The sequence below is a fragment of the Ascidiella aspersa genome, chromosome 1, assembly GCF_963924565.1.
Source record: "Ascidiella aspersa chromosome 1, kaAscAspe10.2, whole genome shotgun sequence".
NCBI lineage: Eukaryota > Metazoa > Chordata > Ascidiacea > Phlebobranchia > Ascidiidae > Ascidiella > Ascidiella aspersa.
The window spans coordinates 29,485,851-29,512,701 of NC_139447.1; the positions used below are offsets into that span (position 1 = coordinate 29,485,851).

General features: G+C 37.9%; 2 protein-coding genes across 2 annotated transcripts; both read left to right on the plus strand.

Moving 5' to 3' along the window:
- The first annotated feature begins 1,898 nt into the window (after positions 1–1,898).
- On the plus strand, positions 1,899–8,955 carry LOC146169641 (calsequestrin-2-like). The gene is made up of 11 exons (XM_083384195.1): positions 1,899–2,089; positions 2,705–2,792; positions 2,899–3,004; positions 3,725–3,809; positions 4,008–4,108; positions 4,428–4,536; positions 5,008–5,081; positions 5,602–5,784; positions 6,272–6,427; positions 7,699–7,773; positions 8,139–8,955. Exons 1-11 carry the CDS (start codon positions 2,047–2,049, stop codon positions 8,460–8,462), a joined length of 1,344 nt encoding a protein of 447 aa, XP_083240321.1. The 5' UTR covers positions 1,899–2,046; the 3' UTR covers positions 8,463–8,955.
- Positions 8,956–10,443: 1,488 nt separating this feature from the next.
- Positions 10,444–20,428, plus strand: LOC146169642 (V-type proton ATPase catalytic subunit A-like). Its single transcript, XM_083380951.1, has 15 exons — positions 10,444–10,579; positions 11,037–11,165; positions 11,342–11,416; positions 11,522–11,661; positions 11,959–12,096; positions 12,449–12,600; positions 13,462–13,624; positions 14,077–14,185; positions 14,657–14,726; positions 15,466–15,633; positions 16,085–16,234; positions 16,913–17,030; positions 17,566–17,660; positions 18,838–19,143; positions 20,088–20,428. Exons 1-14 carry the CDS (start codon positions 10,480–10,482, stop codon positions 19,100–19,102), a joined length of 1,872 nt encoding a protein of 623 aa, XP_083237077.1. The 5' UTR covers positions 10,444–10,479; the 3' UTR covers positions 19,103–19,143; positions 20,088–20,428.
- The last annotated feature ends 6,423 nt before the right edge of the window (positions 20,429–26,851 follow it).

Consider the following 26,851-nt stretch of genomic DNA (forward strand, 5'->3'; position numbering starts at 1 on the left):
CTCCAACCATTATGCTTCTACTTTTTTGCTTTTACTAAGCCTGGCAGCTCACCAATCCAAGGCTTTGTTAATGTGTTCCAATACTGCCTTTTCAATGAAAAGGACAAATTGTGGTAAACTGAAACCATACTATTTGAAAATGAGCCGACCAAGATATGGCCAGCAATAATATTTTACCTTCACGACATCGTTTATCTAGTTGTGCTTATCAGACCCACATCTATTTGAAAGAATATGTTTGATCCTTACAGCGCCGTTTACAATATTTTTGTGTTTTTTTTCTAAAAAGTTCGAGATCTCCTTGGGCTGCAAACTAAACAATTGCTGTACAGAATGCCGGGCAAAAGCGACGAGGCTTGCAGCGGACTTAGCGTGCGAGCCATTTTAGTTTATTAAGTCTTCGTTGCCTAACCACAATGCTGCTGCCACACCAGCCTTGCAGTGTCCACCACGAACTGCAGCTTACAAAGTGTCGTCGACCTGCACAAGTAAGCTGGCAGTGCAACGGAAACTGTAATTTTAGACACATGCCAAGGCTACTGTTATTTTTTATGGAATTTTATTTTTCACGGCACACTTGATGATCCCTCGAGGCTCACAGGTCTGCTACGGTAAAAAGTTATAGCTGGGGTTACGAAACTACAGCCGGTTTAAATCTTCTGGCTCGCTGCATATTTCTCAAACGATCCTAAAACATATAGTTGTTGACAGTTCATTAGGCGGAATCTTTGTCTGGCGCAAACCTAAGTTATTATGACGAAAAACTAAGTTATTTGTTTGTTAAAAGTTTATTAAAAACGACAATTTACAGGGCTCAGTATAAATTTTCATGAAGGTTTTACAGGTTTTAAAAGTTATCACCATGCCATACAAAGAAAGAATCGGAATATATTATAATTACTGCAAACAAGTCACTATAATCCAAAACAAAGCAAAGATTACTAATCTGAATCACGCATTTTGTGCAAGCGTAAAACACGTTAAAATAGTAAAACGTTAAAACACGCAAATTAGATATACCACAAACACGATCAGTATTGTATGTTAATTTCGACGTGCTGCCATATATCAATGCACGTTAATCATTTACTACATTTAAAAAAATAAAAAAAAAGACGAAAAACAGTTGGCGTAAAGTCCATGTCTCCAGTCGATTATCAACTGGTTGGATTCTAAACTGACCGCAAATTTTACGCTGAGGATACGAAAGTTTCCCATCGCAGGTACAGTTTGTCGGCAGATAAACCTCAAAAACCAGAGTGCGTAACCTTTCTCTTAATTGCCAGCATGCGCAATACATGCTTTATATTGTGGCCGACAGCAGCGAGTCCAGCACCCTTACGTCACAGTAGTATTTTGTTTATTATAAAACCTATCGGTTAAACACATAATATCGCTTTTACTCCAACCTTACAGGGTTAAATGTTGATCATATTATTCAAAGAAAGGTTCCAAATAAACAATACAAGTAGCCTACGACACACTCATAGTTTGTTAGCAAGTTGTTTTACCAATATCCTGCCTTAAGTTACAATTTTAATTCACATGTGAACGAACATAGAAATTTATGAACAGCTGTTCTGGTATAAAAGAAGTATAAACCGACCTTTCGGCAGAAGATACCAGCGGATGTGTACTAAATTGTTATAAAATAAAAAGACTGTTAATTAAGTCGCTGAAGGATATAGAAGTCGTTAGCGCAGCACACCTGGAGTAAACCCGACTAAGCCTTGTTAAGGGACCGTTTGGTCTCACGTAGACGTCTACCTACGTATGAATGCTGTGTACAAGCAAGTAGTGGCAGCTGCCGAAATCCTTGCGCGAAAGTGACATCAACCGACGACGACGTGCTAACAGCGGACGACGTGTTGGATTCATAGCGCCGACAAATGTTAACAGGGCGCTCGGCGACAGATAACCCTTGCGCGTCAGGCACTTAAAATAAGCGGTGCACAGACACGAGTGGTCCCAGTCAGTTGCGCGCGGTCACCTTTTGCAGATTGCGTATCGCCAAGCGGAGTCCCAAGTCCTCTTTAATTCGAAACCATGCGCGGAGTTGTTCTGTTGCTGTTAAGCGCAGCTTTCATTGGTATGTTCTGAAGTGTTGTGTTTCTAGGATTACGGCATAGTAGTAGGCCTACATGATTTTAGGGCGTCTCGGCTAATTGTGTTCAAAGATAACAAAGAATTTAAGATTTTTAGTGAAGTATTTGTGAAAATATTCGTTGCTGATGAGGGAGATTTAAAGTGTTGCAATCAACCCATTTGGAAATGACTTAAGTTTCAGTTGAGTCTTTTGAAATTTGGGAAATTCACAGTGTTGTATTCAAGTCTTTTGAAATTACTTAATTCCCAATTAAGTCATTTGTAAAATAACTTAAGCCCAAGTCAACACATTTGTCCAAAAGACGTAAGTCAAGGCAAGTCTTTTTCACGAAAATACTGAAGTCAATAAGTAAAGACATTTGAAAACATTGACCTAGGTTGACTTAAGTCAAGTCATTGCAACACTGGTGAATTAAAAGAAAGGCTCTTTGTGACTGTGAACTTGCGAACATTTGTATGTGAATAATAGGCATCTTTTATAAGGTAGACTTAAGTTCAGTGATGGACTATACAACTTCCTAAAAGACTACACAACTTCCTAAAATGAGATAACATGAAGTTTGAAGAAAATATTGATAATATTTTGTTTTTAACTCAGTGCTAGCCGCGGCGGAAAAGGGCCTCGAATTTCCCTCGCATGATGGAAAGGATCGCTTGATAAATCTGAGCAAAAAGAACTTCAACAGGTACAAAGGACCTTTATATAACAGTGCTAGCATTTCATTTAAAATAATCAATGGGCTCGATCGTTACTTTCTGAAGGTTATTCACATGGCGTTTTTTTAATTGCAGGTTCGTGAAGAAGTTTGACATTCTAATCGTGTACTTCACATTACCTTACGATCCGCAAGACGCTTACGAGAAAAAACAATGGAAGTTGACCGAAGAAATGCTGGAGGTTTGTAACGTTGTGAAATACCCTACTTATTAGCCAAAATCTTTTTGCGAATAACGGCTATATATAGTTGTATTGTATAGGTGTTTTATGTTCGACGCATTTCCATAGGCAAAATAATCTAGGTGGATAAAATTCAGTTTCGTAACTGTAAACCCATCATTGGATTCGTCATGCTACACCTGGTTTGTTATAGTATAAACATCCAACTGAAAAATTTGTCAAGAAACAATTTTTTTTGCAATTACTCGTATTGTATACTCAACCATCTGTCAGATCTTTGTATGTTCACTTAATTCGATCGATGTCCCTATATTTACACATCTTATTTTTGTATATCAAACAGTCAAACGAACAAAATGGCTAAGCTGCTAGCTTCATTTGTTTGTGTTTTCATCGATTTTTATTCGATGAAAAGCTTGACACTAAATGGGTGCCTAATATTATACTCTATATAATATATTTAATCTAATATTTTTTTACGAATTATTATAAAAAATATACCGAACACCGTGCAGGTACTTTATTGCCTATGTGAATATCCTCATCTTGAGATTTGATTGGGATATTACCCCTTGGTTTGGAACCTTAATATTTAATCAATACACACTGGCTATATGATATCCAGTTTGGTAGTATATATATATATTAGTAGTTTGACAATATGCAGTCTAAAAACATTTTTTGTTTGATTATTTCACATTGGTGCTTTGTCGTATACAGCTTGCAGCGCAAATCACCGACCGGGAGGGTATCGGCTTTGGAGTCGTCGATTTGGAAAAAGATCGAAAGTTAGCTGAGAAGTTAGGCAAGTTATTTGATCTGAATATAAGTGTACATTTTTTACATTTTGTCCGCTTAAAACTGGTTACTTTCTTAACGTGTTCTTATTTTTCTGTGAATTTGTTTTATGTTTTTCTAGATTTCATAAATTGATTTCCTTGGCTTTATATATTTTTTCTACTAGTCTACCAACTTTTACCGGTTTATTTTGACTTGTGTCCAGGCATCTTTGAAGTCGGGGCGATCTACGCGTATAAATCCGGTCACAAAGTGGAGTTCGACGGACAGCGTTCCACTGATGTTCTCGTTGAGTTTATTTTGGAAGTAAGTCTTTTTTTGTGCAAAGTACTCTTCTCATATCTGCGGCGTTGGTTACATTAAAACAATGACTTTCAACCGGTGTTCTGCGGAACAATAGTGTTCCATGAAAGATCTTCAGGTGTTTCGCAAGAAATTTATTATTTTTATAAATGTTTCATGAAACACTGGTCGAAAATTACTGGTTTAACCAAACGGTCTTATAGCTTTTAATTTATTAAAGTAATTATCCACTATCAACAGTTTGCATTTTCTATTGTGATTAGTTTAATTTATTGTTAGGTAATAATAAGGCTCGTTGCATAACAATAGAAATGTAATACAGCTCGACGAAAACCCGGTTGAGGAAATCAGCTCCAAAATTGAGGTTCAAAGCTTTAAGAGGAGCGAAATGATGAAAGTGGTCGGATACTTCGAAAGCAGCAGCAGTTCTGGTAAGAAATAAATTACCAAACAAAGTTATTTTTTGACCGCTTGTCTTATTTAACAAAGAAAAAATAATTGTGAAATTTAAAACACCGTTTACACATAGTGACGGAAAGCACAAATTTACAACCTGTTTTATAATAAACGTATGGATTACATATTACCTATGGTTTTCAATTTTTCGGTTTCCTTTAAAACCGTATTCAACTCAAGTTCTATAAAAACAATAACTGTCGTTGTGCTACCTCTTAACTTTGAACCATGTTAACATCGTATCAAAAACACAAAGTCAAAAAGTAAAGGCCTATATATGTAAGGCAATATTTTGCCTGTGTTTTATTTGACGAAAATTTGTACTGTAGCCAAGGCTTCTCTGGACTGGGTAGGCCTATAAATAAAGTTAAAGCTCTATATTGAATGTCATTTAAACCTTGCAGTGGTGCATTGAGTTTAATTGATTCCAACTGTATTTCCTACAGCTTACGACGAATTCGCTGACGCCGCCAGAGACTTCCAGCCCATGATTCCATTTTACGCCGTATTCCAAAAGCTGGTGAGTTGTAACTTATAGAGAGAAGAAGCCCGAACTGGTTTGAAATTTTCATAACTTAAACCCGCAACTATCAGTGGTCTCGCTTTTTGCCACCTGTGCAGCGATTTTTCGAATTTCTTTTTTGTACTGATAACTGGTTGCCTCGGGTGTTGCAAATGTTTGATATAACGAATCCTCTTGCGGATTACCACGAAAAAAGTGATCATTCCCTGACAGCTCACTAGAGAAGAATCTTACCCCGATAACCATAGGGCGAAAATTTGTATATTTTAATTTCATAACGGTAAAAATATAAACACAGTTTATTTTTAAATCCTAAAGAAGCATAAGTTATGATAAAATGGCCTGGTAGATATCCTTCTTCAATTTAATATTTGACTCACGTAGGCTGCTATACAATTCACGGCGGGCGATGTGAAAGGACGCAGATCCAAGTTTGACGTTTAATTTATTTACGAAGACTTTGCTATCTCAAGTCATGCACTATACATTAAAGATTAAAGAAACATTTAATTTTTAGCTGGCCAAGCAGCTTAGCCTGGGCGAGCTAAATCAGGTTGACTTCTACGAGCCTTACATGAAAAAGTCGATCACGATTCCGGGCGAGGGAGCACTGGACAACATCGTCATCGAAGAGTTCGTCGACAACCATAAGAGAGCAACTTTGAGGAAACTGAGGCCCCTCGACATGTACAACACCTGGGTAAGTCAGAGTGGTCCAGTAAGTTATATGTATGGTTAAAGCCAAGACGCTTTACTGTTCAGCGTTTACGATTCGTATTTAATGTACTTTAAAAACAAGTAGGAGACTACGTTTAATGTTTAGCATGTTCAATAAAAGTTTTCTAAAAGCACTTTTGTTTTTATTGTGGTGTATATAGTAAACAGTCAAGCGAATAGGACAGCGAACCAATCTGTTGCCTGGTTTCTAAAAGAGACCAACAAACGCCATTTTTCTCTCCACTTATATGGCTTGTAGCGCAATAGAAAATATGTCAGCTTACAAGAATAAAAGCAAAAGCCGAAAAGGAAATTTTTTACTGAATCTTTATATGATTGCCACATGACTTCATTTAAAATAAAATTTAAATTGTCCAACATGTCTTTCGATAGTGTCAGTGTCATCTTACTTACAGTGTATACGGTAAATAAGCAGCCTATAGCAACCTTAACGAACACATATAATAAAGGAGGATGACGTCAATGGCATCCACGTGGTCGTGTTTGCGGACGTGGACGACCCCGAGGGATACGAGTTCCTACAGCTTGTAAAGGAGATCGCGCAGCAAAACACAGATAACCCGGACCTATCCATCGTGTGGATTGACCCTGACGACTTTACACTGGTAAGTGATAAAAAGCTGAAGTATCGGTCCATTTTGGGGAGTTGAAATCCAGGGCGGATCCATGTTTCGTGTTTGGGGGTCATGAATTTGATGACGTCGAAAACGATTCAAAGTTACGTCAAACCCCATGTCTCAAAAACTCTGTTATTTCGTTTAAAGTGGTATCACTATCATTTTTGGTGCACAATCATACGCACGGAGTCTTCGTGTAAAAAAAATATTTTGTCGTTTGGACGAAATATTAGGGCACACGTTTTGATTTTGTGGCAGTTATGTAATTAAAATTAGATTGATTAAGAGTATTGTAAGGTGGAGTTGTTTCAAAGGGCGTCAACTGTCAAAACTATAGACGAGCTGCATTTTCTATTTGCCAAGTTCTCTTGAAATGAACATCATGATGTAACTACCAAGGTCATAGAGAGGTTAAGCTTGTATCTGCTAATTGCCTAAAGCGACATATGTTGTCTTAGGTGTCAGGAAATCACGCTTCTAGTATAACGACTAGTGCAAATGTCAGGTTGATTGAACGGTCTGACCTAATTTTAAGATCTTCACTTAGCCGCACCAGGAAGCTTGTTTGCAGTTGGATTGCTGCAAAACCGCTACGCAAAAGGAAACTGTCACAAACAATACAAATACAAGGCCACTTCAAAATAATCCCTTTATTATTAACACCTGTAAATCTTTGACCTAATTATATATTATCGGCGAAAAGTAACTGGATACACGTTTTTATCCATATCTAAACTTGGGTCTGCCCAATTGAAATATTTCATTGACAGCTCAACCCAATATGATACGTTGGTAGCCTAAACCTTGCTTTGTTTAGTAGAAATGTCCGATGTTATAAGATTGTTGTCGATACCTGATGCCAAGTTGCAGTATCGATTCTTGACCGATACTAGGGTGGTATCGGTGCCGATCCGATACGAAATTAATATAAGAATTCCAACCATGATTTTCTACCCAACGTAATAATTTATTCATTGAAAGGTAAATTTGTAGACAATCAGTAGGTTAACAACTGAAGGAAATTAAAGTTATTGCCACTAAATCAAACTTTTGCATAATAACCTCAATTTTATCTAATTTGCTTGTTTGCACATAGCAGTGACGTCATTTTGTATCGGACCGTATCGCGATTCTTTTGACAAAAAAAATCGGGTTTTGGTATTGGAATAGAGTATCAAGTATCGGTCATCCCTGTTGTTAAGCATTTTTTAATAGTTGCTTGTAGATTCCTGATATTAAATCTTCTCTTTCTCTTTCAGCTTCACGACTACTGGGAGCGCACGTTTGGAGTGGATCTGAGCGAACCGCAGATTGGAGTCGTAAATGTAACCGATGTAAGTTGAGTTTGCTTACTGTGAAGAAATGTCACAGGGATTGTTAAAATGTTAAAACCGTATACAAAGGACAGCACCACGAATTGACATTATATCATTAATTTGTAAGACGTGACTTCTACATAGAGTTACACAGATCCACAACTAAAATATAAAAACAAAAACAATTAAAATACTCTTTTTAATAAATAAATAGAAAACTCTCACAAATCTTTACCCAAAAGTTAACCGCTCAATTGCGAACTTTTAATATCATCGCCGTGACAATGCTCACATAAATTTAAGGCCTACAATACTACAACGCATCAAACTATCGGAATGTTTTTGACTTCGCCTTTTTAATGAAGATTTTCTTTCCCCATTAGGCGGACAGCGTTTGGATGGAGAGGCGCAAATCCCGTTTGCCGACCATTTCCGAAATGGAGAAATGGATTTCCGAAGTCCTCTCGGGCAAGATTAACACGGAAGACGACGACGACGATTACAACCTCGGCGATGACACCGATGAAGATCAAGATGAATCGGGAGACTCTTCCGAAGATGGAAAGAGTCCGGAGGATCAGGAGGATGATCAAGATGACGAAGACGATGATGACGAAAATGATGACGTAGCTGACAAAACTGGCGAAGAAGATACGGCAAAGAAGCCGAAAAGGGGAAACAAGCAAACTGATAAAAGCGAATTATAATTTTTTAATTTGGATTTGTAAAATGGAAATCATTTATCTTTATTAATGGCCCAACACAAACGGTGTTGATTTGAAACTTTGCCTATAAAAATATTTTTAAGCAATTAAGTTTGTGGTTGTAAACATTGCGGAAACCGTAACTTGATGTTTTTGTACGTAAATAATGAAAAAAATGAACAAAAAATTAAACATTTTTACTATACATCCATAAAATGCAAATACAAACTATGTTTTGTTGGATTTTCATTTGAGAAAGGGTATATTGTTATTGCACTGTAACAAACCTTAAATAAATATTTTCAACAAACTTACATATTTTTTGATGCGGATTTGTTTTTGTATATATACGTTAGAACTTTTGATGTTTTGTCCGTATGTACATGTTGACTGTTCTTGTCGTCACGATATATTTTACGCACCTAATTATACTAAATTTTTGTGTTTTATTTTGCTCGTATTCGAGAAATAAAAACATTTTAACCTGTCGATAAAATTGAGTTCATGTTAGTATTGAATGTTAAGAAATAAATTATCGTTTAAGTAAAAAAAATAATAATTTAGTTTCTATATAAACTGTCCGCTTGGTGTTTTACAATCCTTTTTATTTATCTTTAAAAGCCGGTTACCATTTTATCATGTGATGAAATTTGCACATGACCGGTTTGTTACGCATCGGTAATTTCTCTCCATCAGAAGTTTTCGGAGTTCACAAACTTTTAAATGACGATTTTTTACATTAACTCGTCTAGTGACGTTAATTTAATCAGTATTTTTTTAGTCAGATCTTTGAATATTTCTTTGTTAAGGTGTTGTAAGGTTTTTAGATTCGAAGATTGGTAAATGTGTGCTGTAAACTATAATGGGTTTGGGAAATGTAAAAGTTAAGGAGTAATGCTATTGGCTTTTAAAATAATAGTTGAGCCCAAAAACAAACATATTCACTAAACTTGAGATGATTCAATGTTAAATTTTGCTACAGTTTATCTGACATCCTATAAAAAATTAAAAAAATCTACGGCACTGTTCTTAAATTCTACCACTATTTTTAGACAGTAACAGAACTAGTCGTCAAAATTAAATTTGCAAACTGGAAAAATTAATATAAAATACTTGAACCACCCCAACCAAAATGCTAATCTGCATCCCAAACCAAATAATGTGCCTCCATTCAATAAATATTTAAACGCTGTGCTGGGAAATAAGTTCAAACTGGGTCAATCTCCCATATTCATTTATTTCTTGCAAATTCAATTTAGAAAACTTGTTGTGTCCTTTTGTGAATGTAAAAAAGTGGTATTGACTAGGATTCTCAAACCAGCACCAAATCTGCTGTCTTTTATGTAAAATTGTAAATTTTTATGTAAATTTAAACTCGTATAGTTCCAGGTTGGAAAGTAAGGCCTGCGCAGGGGATTTAACCCCCGCGCAATTTGCCGCGCAGCCGGGGTCATAGCCGCGCATTTTATGTAAAATCAATGTTAAATGCGGTCGGCCGCGAAAAATTGCTCAAACACGCAAAACTTACGTCGTGCCAACGGTTTTCAGCATAGTACGCCATTTTAAGCAGTGCAAATTTTACAAATAACGTTTTTACAGCCGCGCAAATTTTGGCAAAAAATTTTATTACAGCCGCGCAATTCCAAGCTGCAAAATCGTCTCCCCCGCGCAAAATCCAAAGTTTCCAATCTGGGTATAGTTTAATAACAAGGTGAAGGCATGTCTTGTAAGATAGTGGTCATTTAATTTATTTATGTGAGCGTATGTGAAAGAATTCTGGTATTAAGTGAAATTTTTTTATGTACTCTTGTTTGAATTATAAATACAGCCATCATGGCTTTAAAACAAAGACATAACAAGTATTTCAATATTTATGACAGACCTAAAAATATTTAACTCTAAATTTTAAACTCTCTCTTGTTTTCCTATATGCTCATTTCCAATCTATTTCTTGATACTTTATTACACATTATTGTTTTTGTGCAGGATTATTTATATTTTATTGTAATCGGAAACGCACATGAAGTTAAAAATGAAGCAAGACTACAAGAATCTCCCAAAAATTGCGGATGCAGAGAAAGAAAGCATGCTCGGGACGGTGTTTGGCGTCTCCGGTCCAGGTCCTACATTATTAAATACATCTATTTTCTAAATTATTGCAATGTTGTTGCCTGTTTAAAACTGATATCTGTTCAGTCATGTTATTGGTTTGTTTGTACAAAATAAATAAAACAAAAACGTATTAATTGTGATCTGATGCCAAAACTATGTTGACAATTTAATTATTAAAAGCTAATTAACACAATATTTATTCCTTAGAAATTTATAATTTTGTTATTAAAAAATGTTTTTTTTTTTTAAATTAAGTGTAGTCTTTTTAAAATTACTGGATGTATTGGTAAAACTTCTTAACCAAAAACATTTTAAAACAATTTATCAACAATGTGTCATACATCCTTACTGTGTTGGCTTTTATTTTAAAATATTTGTCAAATCAAACCATGGCTTTATCGTGTTCATTATTTGTAGCTGACACTTACTGATATGCACTGCAATTTAAACTTAATTTTTTTATAGTCGTAACTGCTGAGCACATGTCCGGTTCCTCTATGTACGAACTGGTGCGTGTCGGTCACTCCGAACTGGTCGGTGAAATTATTCGTCTGGACGGTGACCGTGCTACCATTCAAGTATACGAGGAAACATGTAAGTTCATTATAGCCTATTACGTTTTCTTATCCTAAACTAGTTTCAACATGGTGGTTAGTAAACCCTCCTGCTGTCACTTTAAAGTTTATTTTATAAAAGCATTTTACTTTTGTGTTCATCCTTGCAAGTTAAATTTACTACAAGATAAACATTTCTAACTTTTTGCCTTCTAGCTGGTGTAACCGTCGGTGATCCTGTATTGCGAACTGGAAAGCCTCTGTCTGTTGAACTTGGACCTGGAATTTTAAGTTAGTTTTGTCTTAGTAATTTTCATTTGATTTGCGTATACTGGATTTAGTATTTATGTGTAAATTTTTTAAACAACTATATGGTAACTAGCAATTGCCTCACAGACAACATCTATGATGGTATTCAACGTCCCCTGCAAGTCATTCAGCAGCAAACCAAGTCCATCTACATTCCTCGTGGTGTCAATACTTCTGCTTTAAGCAGAGCTGAACAGTGGGACTTTGCACCAACTAAAACTTTCCAGGTTATTTTTTATACTTACCCCAAACTATGTTGTGTACTTTATTTATAATTATATCTATCAAAGGTACGGTTTCCCTCTAGAAATATGATTCACTGCATGTTTAAATACCCTGACCTGAAAAGACACACTGCACACAATATCGCCATACATTTATATGTCCTTACGTTGAACTAGTTTTATCTGTAAAAAGCCTGACTTAATGGCTGTGAGTATGCTAGTAGCATCTAGCAAGTGAATTTTCCTCCCTGGGTAATGTCGGACTTAATCTCTAATGAAATGTAATAAAAAATTGTCCAGGTCGGAAGCCATATCACTGGTGGAGACATCTACGGTCTCATCCAAGAGAACTCCCTTATCCAGCACAGAGTAATGCTGCCACCAAAGGCTCGTGGAAAGATCACCTACATCGCCGAAGCTGGAAACTACAATGTTGATGTAAGCTTGGGATGCTATCTTCATGAGAAATTGCAAAAATTGTTTCCCACTGAGAGTAATCTTTAAATCTTTTTTTTATAGATTATTATATTTTTTGGTACACATTTCACCTAATATTAGTTTTACAATCACTAACACTGTGATATAGTTTTACGAAAGTATTTCAGTTTGTTAAAATCTAATTTTATTGGGACTGATAATTAGTGTGTACTCACTCTAAACCAAGTTTGTTTTTCCTTAAAGTGTTTTTGTCAAATATTTTAAGCCTTAGGTTTTACTATTGTAATCTGTGGATTATGTACAACAAACAGAGCAGAAAGAATCTTAATCTAGTTTTTGTTTTAACATCCAGGACACTATCTTGGAAGTTGAGTTTGATGACGTGGTGAAGAAGTACAGCATGTTGCAAGTGTGGCCCGTCCGTCAGCCTAGACCCTGCGTTGAAAAGTTGCCGGCCAACTACCCACTGCTCACTGGCCAGAGAGTTCTTGACGCCTTGTTTCCGTAAGTTGATTGAATCAATGGAACATTTGACAAATAGTAAAATAGAGATAACATTCAAGTTTATTTCAAAAAGTTAACGAAAGACCTAGCAAAATTTGATGCCCTAATACAGGGGTTCCCAACCTTTTTAAGATCTCGTACCACTTGGACGCTCTGTACGGCCACGCGTACCACTTCTTGCAGAACAACTAATTTGATCGAATCATATTTTTAGCTTACAACTAGCATTATTCAACGCTAAAACAGTACATTATATTTATCAAGAGTAATCATTTGACATAATTAACGCCCAATGTACCACACAGCGTTGTGCGCTTTTCAAATCAACTGTGTTCCTTGTCGACAATTGACATGGCCTGTATTTTAAAGATCGCATTGTTTCGAAACAATAAGAATAGTTACGTAACAATAAGAATGAGCTTCGGGGGGGGGGGGGAACTTTTTTGTAAACAAAACCAGATAAACAAAATATGAAGTTGTGAATCCAGAGTTTTCAGGAAAAAAAAAACGGAAGCTACTCGCGTACCACCTGAAAAGCCTTCGTACCACAGGTTGGGAAAACCTGCCCTAATAGGAAAGTTAATAATCTTGCAGTATTTAGCGAGCATTAAGTTACCAGACAGTCAAAACTAACCAAACACAAATATTATTGCTTAGTAATTGCCAGTTTTAAGTCTTAAATATAGAGATTTTAAGAACGGTTGTTTTATTAGGCTGAATTCTGTTAGCAATCATAGGCCTGCCAAATTGCGCTTGAATTTAAAACTCTGGATCACCAACACGTCAAATCTACATCGCAAAATATTGTCTAAATAACATTAGTTGTGCCCTAAAGCTAACAAGGCTTTCTATTTTGTGAAGATGCGTACAAGGGGGAACCACCGCCATCCCCGGCGCTTTCGGTTGCGGCAAGACTGTCATCTCCCAGTCGCTGTCCAAGTTCTCCAACAGTGACATCATCGTGTACGTCGGATGCGGCGAGCGCGGTAACGAGATGTCTGAGGTACTCAGGGACTTCCCCGAGGTAAGATTTTTTTTAAATTGTGTTTTTTTTTCTCTACCTGGCTCATCGAATTGACGCGCTTATCCACACATGTTGACGATACGTGTAACTTATTCTGTCTGTTACCTCTAAGCACTGTCACATTTGCGAACTTAGTTTTGAGTTCCGGTTGCAGAGAAGTACGCTTTGTAAAGAAAATTAAAGTTAACCTTACAACTTTTCTATTGTCTTCCTTTATAGGGTTCTTTTACTGCCTGTCAACATTCAATGCACAATTTAAATACACTTTCTAGCCATTCCGCAAGCTCGATTTACCTCCTTTTTCTATTACCGTATATTGCGCATACATTTGTATCACACAGAGAACGCTTAGTGTATTCAATGCGTTTGCCTGGTGATGCTAGAAAGCGCTTTTACAATCATCCCATCTTTTTTACTTAGTCCAAACTCTAAAACACTATTCTCGCCCACAGCTTACTGTGCTCTTGCACGGAAGAGAGGAGTCGATCATGAAGCGTACAACGTTGGTGGCCAACACCTCCAACATGCCCGTGGCTGCCCGTGAGGCTTCCATTTACACAGGTGAGAACGAGTTTTCTGCTTGACCCCACATTGTATAGTGTATAGTGTCACTATAAAGGCGACTGACATTCTCGCCATTTTTAAATTGTATGTCTAGCTACTGCGTTTTTTTTTTTTTTGAAAAAAGGTTCATCCCATCTTTGTTTTTTTTGGCAAAACTACATTGCTGTAAACAGCCATTTAAACAGGCTGTTAACATTATGTGTTGCTGCCTAAACGTATGCATTCGAAAAAAGCAAGGCTCGTATATTTTTCAGCGTTAGGAACAAAGGAATAAATCGTAAAAAAACAATTATATTTAGGGTCCCTGAACAAAGTGTTGGTGATAAAGTTTCTTGTCTTATAAAAGTAAATTTGCCGATTTTTGTCCGGCAATTGATCTTTTCATCTACTGTTAATCAGGAGTGTACGCGTTTCTATAGATATTTTATTCATATTGATTTCATTGCATAATCGACTTTCTGTGTTTAGGTATCACCTTGTCCGAGTACTTCCGTGATATGGGCTACAACGTGTCGATGATGGCTGACTCCACATCCAGGTTTCAATTACGTTTTGCATTGCTGAATATATTGCTACTTCCAATGACCGCTGTGTGGCAGTACGGAGAGTGTCAGACTCAAATTTTAAGCCTAACATGCAATCGATAACTTTTCGAAATATTTTTTTTCGTCTTTTTTTTCGCTCGCCTTAAAATAAAACGCATTATTGTTAAAAACAAACAAACTACTTGCAAATTTTTACAAATAGGCGTATAAAATCAAATATTATCTCTTTCAGCTCTAGTTAACACTAAGAGCAAGGATCTACAATTGACTGTTTTGTTCACTTTTCCTCTAGATTATCTTACTTTATTTACATTGATATCTGCCAGTTATTTAAATAGCTGCCTCTGCTTTTGACTGGTGCGCCACTGAAAGACATCAGGTGCGCCACATGCCAACGAATTTCTTTTTTAATTAGCTCATTGAGTACACAGTACTTTAAAGATATGCAACTACGGTGTCTATGCAATAAAAACCTTAATGCAATATAAGAAAAATACATGTCTGCACAAAAATATGTCTTCACGATTGGTTCGCTCACCAGATGCGCCACCACGTTTTTAGAAATACACAGGTGCGCCCTTGCGAAAAATATATTAAAAAAACGCTGGTCTGGTTTTAATAAACTTATTTTCCAATTATTATACTATAAAGCTTTTGAAACGCAAAGCAAGCATTCTATCGTTGTCTTTTTCTACTCTTATTAGATTCATACTAATCTCACTATCTTTACAGATGGGCCGAGGCTCTTCGTGAGATCTCGGGTCGTTTGGCCGAGATGCCGGCCGATTCGGGCTACCCGGCCTACTTGGGCGCCCGACTGGCCTCCTTCTACGAGCGGGCCGGCCGCGTCACGTGCGAGGGAAGTCCCCTGCGTGAGGGCAGTGTCTCCCTTGTCGGAGCGTAAGTCGCTTGTTTTACATAAAAAAATCACAAAATATTTTTTTCTATAGAAGTTAGTGTTTTTATTTTTTCCTGTGGAAGTTTAGTGTTTTTCGTCTGGTAAAAACAGTCAACCATTTGTTTAATTAGAGAAATATTCGCCTTGATTAGACAAAGATTCGAGCTGACCAAAATACACAATGACTGTTGTAGTAACTAGTAACATATTTTGGTATTAAATTTATTTCGAAGTATGTAATGGATTAATTTAAAAGATGCAATCGTTTTAAAAACAAAAAGGAAATTTAGTTAACAGCCTCTTTACAGCAAGAATTAAATCAAGTTTATCTAAGGATTATGGTTAAGTCTGTAAACTGACACACGTTTTGTGTATTTTGCAAACCAATTTTCCTTCATTGCTGTACGACATTAGAACATCCCCTTGAAAGAGTTAACCATTTTCTGTGTGCAGTGTATCGCCTCCTGGTGGAGATTTCTCTGACCCCGTGACCTCTGCCACCCTGGGTATCGTACAAGTGTTCTGGGGGTTGGACAAGAAACTCGCCCAGCGCAAGCATTTCCCCTCGGTCAACTGGCTCATCAGTTACTCCAACTACACCAGGTAAGAGGTCGAATCGTAATCGCATAACACATACAGTCGCACACAGCTAGCGTGGTCTTTTGACAATTGGAAAATTTGCTCAGCTTGCAATGGAACTTTCCTTTGGGTATATCAACACTCAACACCCACGTTTTTCTCAGTGATTATTGTCGCAATAATCACTGTTTCTTTCATTCTGATTTATTCGAATTAAGATACTGATGATGCTTTTAATAGCGAAATATATTTATCATATTATAACAGCTAAACAAACTGATTTTCGATTTACTAAGTTCTGTACTTAGTTTAATCTTTATGTGTCTGAATTTTTATTTGCTATTCTACAATGTTATAGATTTGTGTGCTGTTTTGCATACCTTAGTTCATTAGAGTCTGTTTTACTGACTATGGTCGCAATAGCCACTGTTCTTTTATTTATTTTTACTTTGATTTAGATTTCTTTACATCTTCTCATATCGTGTTTTGTATGTTCGTAACAAAGTGAAACTTGTCTTAAACCATTGTTGCAGTTTTGGATATCCGTTTTTTTATAAATATAAGCTGAAAAGGTTACCAGTCAAATACTTATATCGCGACCGACCCTATGTATAATTACAATAGCAACTTGAATCGCAACAATCCAACAGGAAGTGTTTAACGTTTGCGATTTTCTCAATCTGTATGTACAACTCTCTACAGATCCCTGGACGACTTCTACGACAAGAACTACTCCGACTTCGTCCCACTCCGAACCAAGGTCAAGGAGATCCTGCAGGAAGAAGAGGAACTCTCGGAAATCGTGCAACTCGTCGGAAAGGTGACGCATTAGTTTCTCTGTCGCATATACGTTTGAAACGTTTTCTTCGGTTAAGATCGAAACTTGAAAACATGGACAATCTCTGTTATTTCTCAAAATGTTATTCCTTTTTGAAATTTTTGTTTAATAAAAAAATTGAAAACCGGTGGCGCTGTTAAGCGAACAGCAAATTGCATTTATAAAGCCATGTTGTAAAATCTGCTTCCAGCTTACGATATTATTTCGTTAACCTAGGTTATTTTTAATATTATATGTTTATAAATAAATAATTCTACCCGGACAATGTCATAACGAACTCCTCGTTACAAATATTGAAACCGTCTAAACAAAAGTTGTCTTTCAGTAAAAGTTGGCAATGTGTCGCAGCGCATGTAGAAATATCGTTTTTCACTAGTTTAATAAAACCTTTTTTGCTATACAGTAAACGTGCGCGCGCAATAATCAAATATGTTGCTGCAGTACTTTACATTAATCATCGGTGGTGATTAAAAAACGTTGTTAAAAGCTTCAATTTAATTGGCTACGCTTGTTGCAGAGCTCTCTGGCCGAAACCGATAAGATCACTCTCGAGGTGGCCAAGATCATCAAGGACGATTTCCTCCAGCAAAACGGCTTCTCGCAATACGACAGGTGAGGACAGGGATTCTCAACTGGCGGACTGCGGTCCGAATCCGTATCTTTTTGGTTTAGAACCGGACCTTATCTGTCTCAGTAATTACTTAGAAATTCGATTTGATGAGTTTTTCTAATGGCAAACAGTTGCTGCTGTTCATTGAAAACCCCTTCCTAGTAACGGACAGAACAGACTTCTCAGTTAAAGGGAAGGATGTGCAAAAAAATTGTACCGTATAACATTTTGTAAGACTGTAAATTATTTCATAACAGCTATAGCGCGCCTAAGCAAATGTTAAACTTCTCTAATTGGACCTTTGCTAAAAATAGTTGAGTACCCCTGGGTTAGGCCCTCAACCCCCCCTTTCGTCACATTTTTGCAATCGGCTTTAACAAGTCGGACTGCTCCGCAATCGCTTTACCTTTAGAACTCAATTAAAACACTTAAACTCGCCAAACCAAGTAAATTCAGCCCTCAGGGACGAGGCGTGATGTGATTTCGCGAAACACTATTCGGAATCAATGCTTGTTACAACTAAAAGCTTTTTTGTCGATTTTCGTCCAAAACAGTTTTTGTTAACCTTTAGTTTATAAAGTTCGCACAACAAAACTTACGTCGTAAATAAATGTAGAAGGTTTGTATGGAGTTTATTTCAAACAAAACTGGCATACGACATACAATTACAAATATACGTTGCGTTTCCCAAGGCAGAAGTAGTTTAATCTTGCAGATCAGAAACTATGCAAAATAACCGAGAGTACAACGTTTACTTTCATACTAGGATGAAATTTTATTCTTTATTTCTTACAGATTTTTTGTTCTTATTATCACAAAAGTTGTTATTTATTCAATTTATTCTTTATAAACTTAAAAAAAGCAATCTGTTCACAGGCAAAGTAGAAGCTAGCAACATGTGTTTGTTTGCGAGAAAATAGATCAAAGTATTAATTTTTGGCATTCATAAAACTAAAAAAAATATCAGATTAACTAGCCTTACGTCGGCAAGATAAATTCCAATTACTACGAGAAACCATAGTAATCACACGACCCGGCAAATAATTACCTTCCCACCAAGTCACAGCCGACCCGGCAAATCGACCCCAACCAAGCGACGACCAACCCGGCGACATAACTTTCGACCTATTAACATTCGACCCGGCAAACTAACCCTATCCTTTACCCACCGATACGCAGGTACTGTCCGTTCTACAAGACGGTAGGCATGATCCGCAACATGATCGCCTTCTACGACATGGCGCGCGCCAGCGTCGAGTCGACGGCCCAGTCAGACAACAAGGTCACGTGGGCTGTGATCCGTGAGAACCTGAGTGACGTCATCTACCGCCTGTCGTCGATGAAGTTCAAGGACCCGATCAAGGACGGCGAGTCGAACATCAAGAAGGACTTCGAGCAGCTCTACGACGACATGCAGAACGGCTTCCGTGGTCTTGAGGACTAGACCCAACGCGCCCGACGTTTTTTTTTCTGTGTTTGTGCGAGGTGAGGGTTTTCATATTTTATGTATTGTTTTGCTCTCCAAGCGGAAAGGTAGCAAGTCGATTTTGTTTAGGAATAACAAATATGCCTTAGCAGCTTTATGAAAGGCTAACCTGGTTCTTTGATAAGCCCTTCAGGAGTCCGCCTTACTATTGGTATTAATATTTTAAAAAACAGCTCTTCTGCTAATTGTTATTCTTTGCCAACGTTTCGGCCACCTATGCAAGTACAGTTGGTGCCGTTGCAGTTTTTCTATTCAGTAATTAAAGAACACTATCGTCGTTTTTAACATGTATTCTTTGTATGGTTTTAGTTTGCACTACTTTGTAGTTTTTTCTTTCAAATATATGTCTTGTGCTCTGTGTCTGATCTACAGGCGGCGGTTTTTACCTGTTGTGCACTAGTTGCTTCCACAGATAATAATAGAAGTAAAACCTAAGGTTGTGGCTTATGACTCAATATTAGCACACCGTAAAGTTTACGTTTCATCAGTATTGACGTTGTAGTTATGCTGGGTACATACGACGGCTCACCTGGGCGACACGAAACACTGGCAAGACCAAATAATAAAGACGTATTCCTATATGTTATTCGGTAATTTATCCCTAATTTCAAAGTTCCTCTGTCCACTATTTCGTCCTAATCCGCAACAAGGCTATTTGTGTAGATTAATCACAACCGATTAGAACTTTTAATTTCCAAAACGTCGGTGTCTTGTTTGAAACACGACTGTCAGTGTTATTTGGAGATTCTAGTTTAATCGATGTGGGCCCTGTATCACTGATATAGACTTGGCGTGAGGTCGATATTTGCTTTAGCAAGCCTAGAAGAGATTTAACCTGATAGCTTGGTGGTCGTGCCAAGCGCAACTTTTTTTAGGGTTTCCGGATCTAGCGCAATACAGTTCATATGGAACCATGTTGGCAAAACATATCTTATCGTTTCAGTTCCGCTCTCCATTCTTCTACAATGACGAACATTCTGTGCAATACAACCAATTCCACCCCAGTTTTAAAGGCGACGCGGCGACCAAGAAAGCTATTTTCAGCACCCCGAAACCAAACGATAGCCACTACAAACCTTTTTCCCAAACCGCGTCGAATTTCTGTCCTGTCTGTACATCTTTATCGGCGGACCGTCTCCGCTTTATCGTGATTGTGAGAGTCTATAATAACAGTAGTATATTTTCGTGCTTTTTTCGGCCCGACGCTTTTTAAGCGTTGTGGCTGCCGTTTGCTTTTTTCCACCGAACTTTGATTGTACGTATCGGAATAAATGTGAAACACGAGTCGGCGTTTTCTTCGCAGGTCTTAGCGTTGGTTTCGTTGAAAGTAGGAAATTCACCGCGATCCTACAGCTATAAGACGCATGCTATGTTTGGGGTATGTCGTATGTAAACTGTGTGGACTAACCAACGAAAGTTAGGAAATACTGCCCTTTTCAACTTTTTCCATACGATCGATTATAAATTATTTCTAAAAGAAGGGTATTATTTTATCATATTAAGTTAAATTGATAAATTACATCATTGTTTTGTTTCTTGGTGTAGTCCTGATTAATTTCAACTCACTTTTTCTAAATAATGACCATTTTGAACAATCAACACCCCCACGCATTAATAGCTCATGATAGGATTTACGAATGTTATTCGGACCAATATAAATATCATTAATAAAAATATTTAGGGACCATCGACGCCACGTTGTTTGTTGTTGTTGTCGCTTTAAAAATCTAACTGCAACCCCTTTTCCGCCTAAAATCAATACTTAATTGAAAGGTTTTTAATCTGTGGCTTAAACATCTTCGCGAGGGGTGTAGCAGGCCATGGTGGTATGTTGTTTGTAGCGTGTGTGTTGCTCAGCAATATTTTCGAAAACTCTTAACTGAATATATTTTATGGCGATGAATCTTATCTTAATACTATGGCCGAGCTTCACGTTATTTAGTCAATGTTTGACTTACAAGTTATGAAGTAACTTCTATTCGTCGTTTGAGATCTGACCACTCTTAAAATTCGCATTGCAATTAACGTTGGTAATTGACGCAGCAATTTTAAAGTGCGCCTTTCTCCTACGTTACGGCTCTAAACGCCGATATCAGGAGACCATTAAGTGTTATGCTGCATTGAAGATGCAGGTAAATTTCCGAGTTGGGAAACTTTTTATATACTATCTTCGTTTGCTCCATATTGGTTTGACTGCATCAAAACAAATTACCAATAATAAAAGGGTTTACATTGCTAAACCTTATACGCCGCTTGTGGTGCCAACTGCCAAGTTGTTATTAATACAAATTGCGTATTATAACAGAATGGGGTTTATCACATAAGAAACTAATCAACTTACCCGTTCAAGAAATTGTGAAATGTAAAAGGTTTTAAAAATTTGTTTTTCACATTTTGCAAACCAACGTTTTATTGGTAGCCAGTCAATTTTTGTCTATGTATTGTACGGCCAGTAAAACATGTTCTTTAACTTGGTTTAACAGACGTGTCGGTTGAAAAAAAAACGATACGTCAATCTGTCGAAACAAATTTACATTTTAGTAAAATATACATTGTAATAGACACTATTTAACACATTTCATAAATAACACACCTTGTGATCCATAGTTGTCAGTCGTATAGCAGCCTTGGTTAGGCTACATAAATAAAAAAGTTTAACGCAAGTCAGTTTAGCCTATACTTTCCCCATTTAAAGCGATATGTTATCTCTAAAAGGTATGTAGTCATTCTTTTTGCTTATTTGGCTGACATTCAATGAACATTGAGTCATCAGTGTGTGGGTTATAGGTTTCCAGACATCGATAAGGATAAACCGATGATGGACCACGTTTGTAGTGTATGTAGAATTGTAAAGAAGCAGTTTCTTTCACCTTACTGACATGTTTTTCATTATCAGATTATTTAAAAAAGTGTATTTTTATTTTCCTTTTGTCCCCAAGACATACATAAAGACCACGGAAATGAATTTATACCCAGCTAAAAGTTGACTTTAAAAAATACAGTAAGATACTGCGTTTGAATACAAAACATATTTAGTCTACTAATACAATCACAGCCTGTTTCTGTGTTTCTTAACATAAAAAATAACCTAAACACGTTGCTCATTTGGAAGATCGTATATACTATTGCAGGTTATACGTAAATGTTTTCCTTGTTCACTCCTGTTACAATATTGATGAGTTTTAGGCGTCAAACGATAGCTGGTGCGCCACCAATATAAGTTTGTCACAAGCAGTACTCGCGCTAGGACAATCGCTATCGATAATTTTGACAATGGCTTCATGACGGCCAAGACTTTTCGTAGCCTACAGGTTGAAAGGACTCTTGAAAACTATCCATCTGGCTCGTTTTTATTTGAATATTATCTCTAACTTACCGTACAGAAATTGGGTAAAAATACAAATGTGATTTACGAATGCAAAGTCAATTGACCAAGTTTGTTGCTTTCAAACCAGAACGAGTGCTGGACAGCTGGACGGTGGCAATGTGTATTTGTTTTAGTTTGCCTGAAAGCAGGGCTGAGACTTGTGGGTGGAATATAAACTTGACTCGCCTGTTGAATATAGCTGTCCAGGCGATGGCCACATGACAGAATATGGCGTGGTGGTCAGCAGGCCGCCTGTGCTCTTATCAGCCACTTGGAGAGGCTTTATCTCTCAGCAAGGAATTGGCTTCCCGAAAGCCTTAGCAATATAATACATTTTTAAATGTCATGAGCGAGTGGCTTCGATTGGCTACTGAATGCAGCCACAGTCGATTAGTGACGCAGAGCGTTGTTGGGCGACGGGCTGAAAACGCTTTATACACGTATGAGCTCGGTTAATAGGAATTATGTCGAATTAGTGGCATTGTGTTGCGTTGCCATGTCAACAGGTTCCCAGCGTCATTCGAAATGCTGGTCCCGCTCGAGTGAAAAAGTAGCGAAAGTGAAAGGACTTAATTGATGTTGTTTCAGCCAGGGTATGTTTCTCTTTAACATGTCTAACTACTAACAGCCATTCAAGTGTGTTAAAAGTTACTTCGTTTATTGCAAGTGCATTGAAGAAAGTTGCTTAAAATGTGTGTTTCCCTTGGTGTGTAAAACTACTAGTGCTATAGAATATCTTGTACTATTCTATTTAGCTGTTTATCATAAGAAATATGCGAATAGCAGAATTATTTTTAATTTGCACAGTTAATGCTTTAAAAAATATTTAATGAAAGCGAAGCATGCTGGATTATCTGCCGAGCCGAGCGTGGAGCATTTGAAACTGAGCCTTAGCCTACTGATTTAGGATGATAAGAACAAAGTTCTTTTTCACTTAGCGCAAATAGCAACGCCTTCAGGAAAACTGAAATTGGCCTCAGGCTTGTCAGAAACAAAACGCATTCAAGCTTCGTAAATTGCATCCGTTCAACCAGCCCCGCTAAAATTCCTTTGCAAGTTAATGTTCGAGGCTTGGGCTTGTGGTAAAGCTAGAGGAGCGTTGAGGCAACCTTTAAACTCAATGAACTGGCCGGGGAAGATTTTCAATCAATAGGAATTAAAAGCGCCGGTGTAGCAAAGTGCCCTCCTCGGAATTGCAATTTCGGTTTACCGCACAGCACCGCCGCAGCACTCTTCCGCGTCTTTGTCGAGATTGAAACCTTTGCGAGGTGCCTAATTCGGAAAGCGATTGTCGCCTGGAAAATCGAATAATCAATTGTTAGTTCAGCGCTCAGCCTTAATGGAAAGCGCCCACTTCGAAATGCAGAAAACGAAAGGAGGGGCTCGAGTGGCGAAAGACTGCGAGCTCGAAAAAGCTGCAGAATGTTATCGCGGTTTTCAAAGATATGCATTGGGAGGTACCAGCGTGCACAGCCGGCAGTTTTATTTTGTGTTTGTCAACAGACAAAGTTTTTTGAGCTGTGGTCGACTGCTTTACGAAGTGCAGCAGTAAAGGAGTGTCTTGTACGGATTTTATGTTAGCTTTATCGTTATAACCAAATGAAAAATACCGAAGGAGAATAAATAAAGTTTTAGTTTTACCAGGTTGCAAGCTGTTTGGGAATTCGTTTTTAGTAGTTAAAATCAGTTACCTGGCAGGCCCTCAGCGGTTCCATTGATTTATCTTAATTTTAAAAACTGTGTTTTATCTGGTGGGGCGTTGTCCAGTAAAGTTTTGTGAAAATAAAAAAGTGCGCTTATGGCATGTACAAAAATAAACAGTGCTGATATATACCTTGATCCAATCGGTAAGCCGGGTGTCGTACTTTCTGCGAAGAAACAACCCGAAGGCAATTTAAACCAGAAAATGTAACCGTCTATAAGGTCACGGTTACCCTTAACAGATTCCATAGGATGGGCGCGTCGCGAATTGATTATTCGCAAGGAACGGCAAAATTCCAACGTCCAGGTTAGCCCTTCGCCTTCACGGCGAAAGGCGTTCAAAATTTTTTTGACTGCGTGAGAGCGGCGCCAAAATACATTGGCTCTTTGCTAGGAGACCAGCATCACTCGTGGGACGCTCCTGTTTGTGTGTGTGGGGTGAGTTGGAGTGGTGGAGGGGTGGCAATCATCGGGCCACATGAATAATTCAGCTGCCGCTGGTCGATGTTATTAGACAAGCGAGTCAAACATTATTGCTTTATAATAGTGGCGTGGAAGTCGTCGCTTTGCCGTCGCTTCGCCACGCTTCGTCCGACAATCGATCGCCCGGCGCGTTTTCCGGAGTGGACTTTTCTGTAAGTCCTCCCCCACCCCCTTTTCCCTCTGCGCTACTATGCTCTGCGCTCGCGGCGAAATCGAATCGTAATCGAATTTGGGTTGATTGGTTTTTAATTGACGTCTTATCCCAATCTCTGGCATCTCTCTCATCTGTTTTTCTTTGGTCGTTCAACTCATTTTGCCTTCCTTACCCACCCCCAAGTCTCTCTTTCGTTTTCTCTTTCTTCGAAAAGAACATGGCAGGCCTTTGCGTTATGTAGTGTATCGTTGCGTTCTTAGTTTGGTTGGCTATAGGCTTACTTTTGTTGTGACGCATACTGAACTCCAATTTAAAAAATATATATTGTTTTGGATATATTTGATGTAGATATAGTGTTTTTTTCGGAAACTGGTCCTTGTATATAGTCTTAAAAAAGAATGACCTCACACATGAGTTACGTCATTTATTTGGGTTTCCAATATTCTATTTTATATTTTTTGTAAACCTAAAAACAAAATAAGCAAACTCAATATGAGATAACTTTCAACAACTTCAAGGCACATTCAAAACTTACTCCAACGTAATTTTTTTCTTTTTTTTTTCTTTTACTCCGGATAGGTCAACTTACCCAGTTTATCCTAAAAGTCACATAAAACTAGCTCTATATTCAAATTAAAGGCTATTTTTAAATTAAAGAATTGATAATGCCGTTTAAGGCAGAATATTTATTCCTTTTAACAAAAATCGGATCCTGCGTTTTACTCAGGTTTTTAAGCTTTACTTTTTCAACACCAAATAAAGTATAGGACTTATAACGGACGGGTTTAAAAGGCGGAAATGGGGAACTTTGTTGTAGGAAGGACAGCACCATGATAAGGTAGCGGCACACAGGAAAGGTATTCGTGTACAATGGCAAGCGGACGTTCACCGTCTCCGCAATCTCCTATGCTAACTCTATATAACAGGGAAACTCGCGGCCTCAACTGTGCAATCACCGACGCTCGACGCACCGCGACCGGATTGCTTCGGTAATTAGCAAATGAGACGGCGGTGGCGGCATACGCGAGAGACCAGAAGGAAAAAATCAATGTTCACCAACGACTGATGGAATTCGTTGCGACAGTATTCCGCCGCGGCACCGGGCGAGCTATTGCATAGCGACCTGATGGACAAAGCCTGCGCTCGCCATTGACTGCTCCCTGGCCGGTGTATTCCAGGTTTATTTTATTTTACTTCTTCTACCTGGCGACGTCTACCCGCCTGACCCCAATGAAAGCGGCCGGCTGCTGTGTATAGGCTTGCTGCCCGGTGTATAGGCTTGCAGTTGGGTTGCTGTTGTCGATTTGCGACTGCAGGTGTTGGGTGTTGTCTTGGACTTTGCAAAAATCAGCGAACTTTATTTGCATAGGTTGAGCAGTTTAAAGGCAGTGCATAAGAGGATGCAGTTCAGCAGTATTTAGTAGAATTTGTGCGCGGACGCCGACTTTGCAACGAGCAGGGAAAGAGCTGCGTGAGTTTGTAAGCTTTACTAAATTAGAACTTGAGCCAAAATTTAAGCTTAACCAAATCAGAAATATTTCTATTTAGAGTATTTGGCTCGATTTTTATCTTACTTATGTATTTACAGGAGACTTTCGCTCCGAAGGTTGATTTATTAGCAGAGAGTTCTTGTGTATTTAGTTTTTCTCGTATAAACTAACTAAGACCAATCAAAGTTACGACGTCGGCGGCATCTGTGCTGAAGTTCGAAGGGCAGAAATATCGATAGTCACCCTTTTAGTCGGCCATCTTTCCTGCTCACTGTGGTTGGTTAATTGACAAACATTGATTTTTTATCGCGCCCCAAACTGGATGCGGTTTCAGCAAACAGCGCAAGAAAAGCAGAAATTGGTTTTGTTGCTTATTTCCTGAAAGATTTTAAAGGAATCGCGCGCCTTCTTTACCATTATTTGTTTTTATTTTGCTTTCAGCCATCAGTTTTGTTGCCTTAACTAATAAGAGTTAGCGTTGTTAGATCAATAATCTATGTTGTACCACTGTA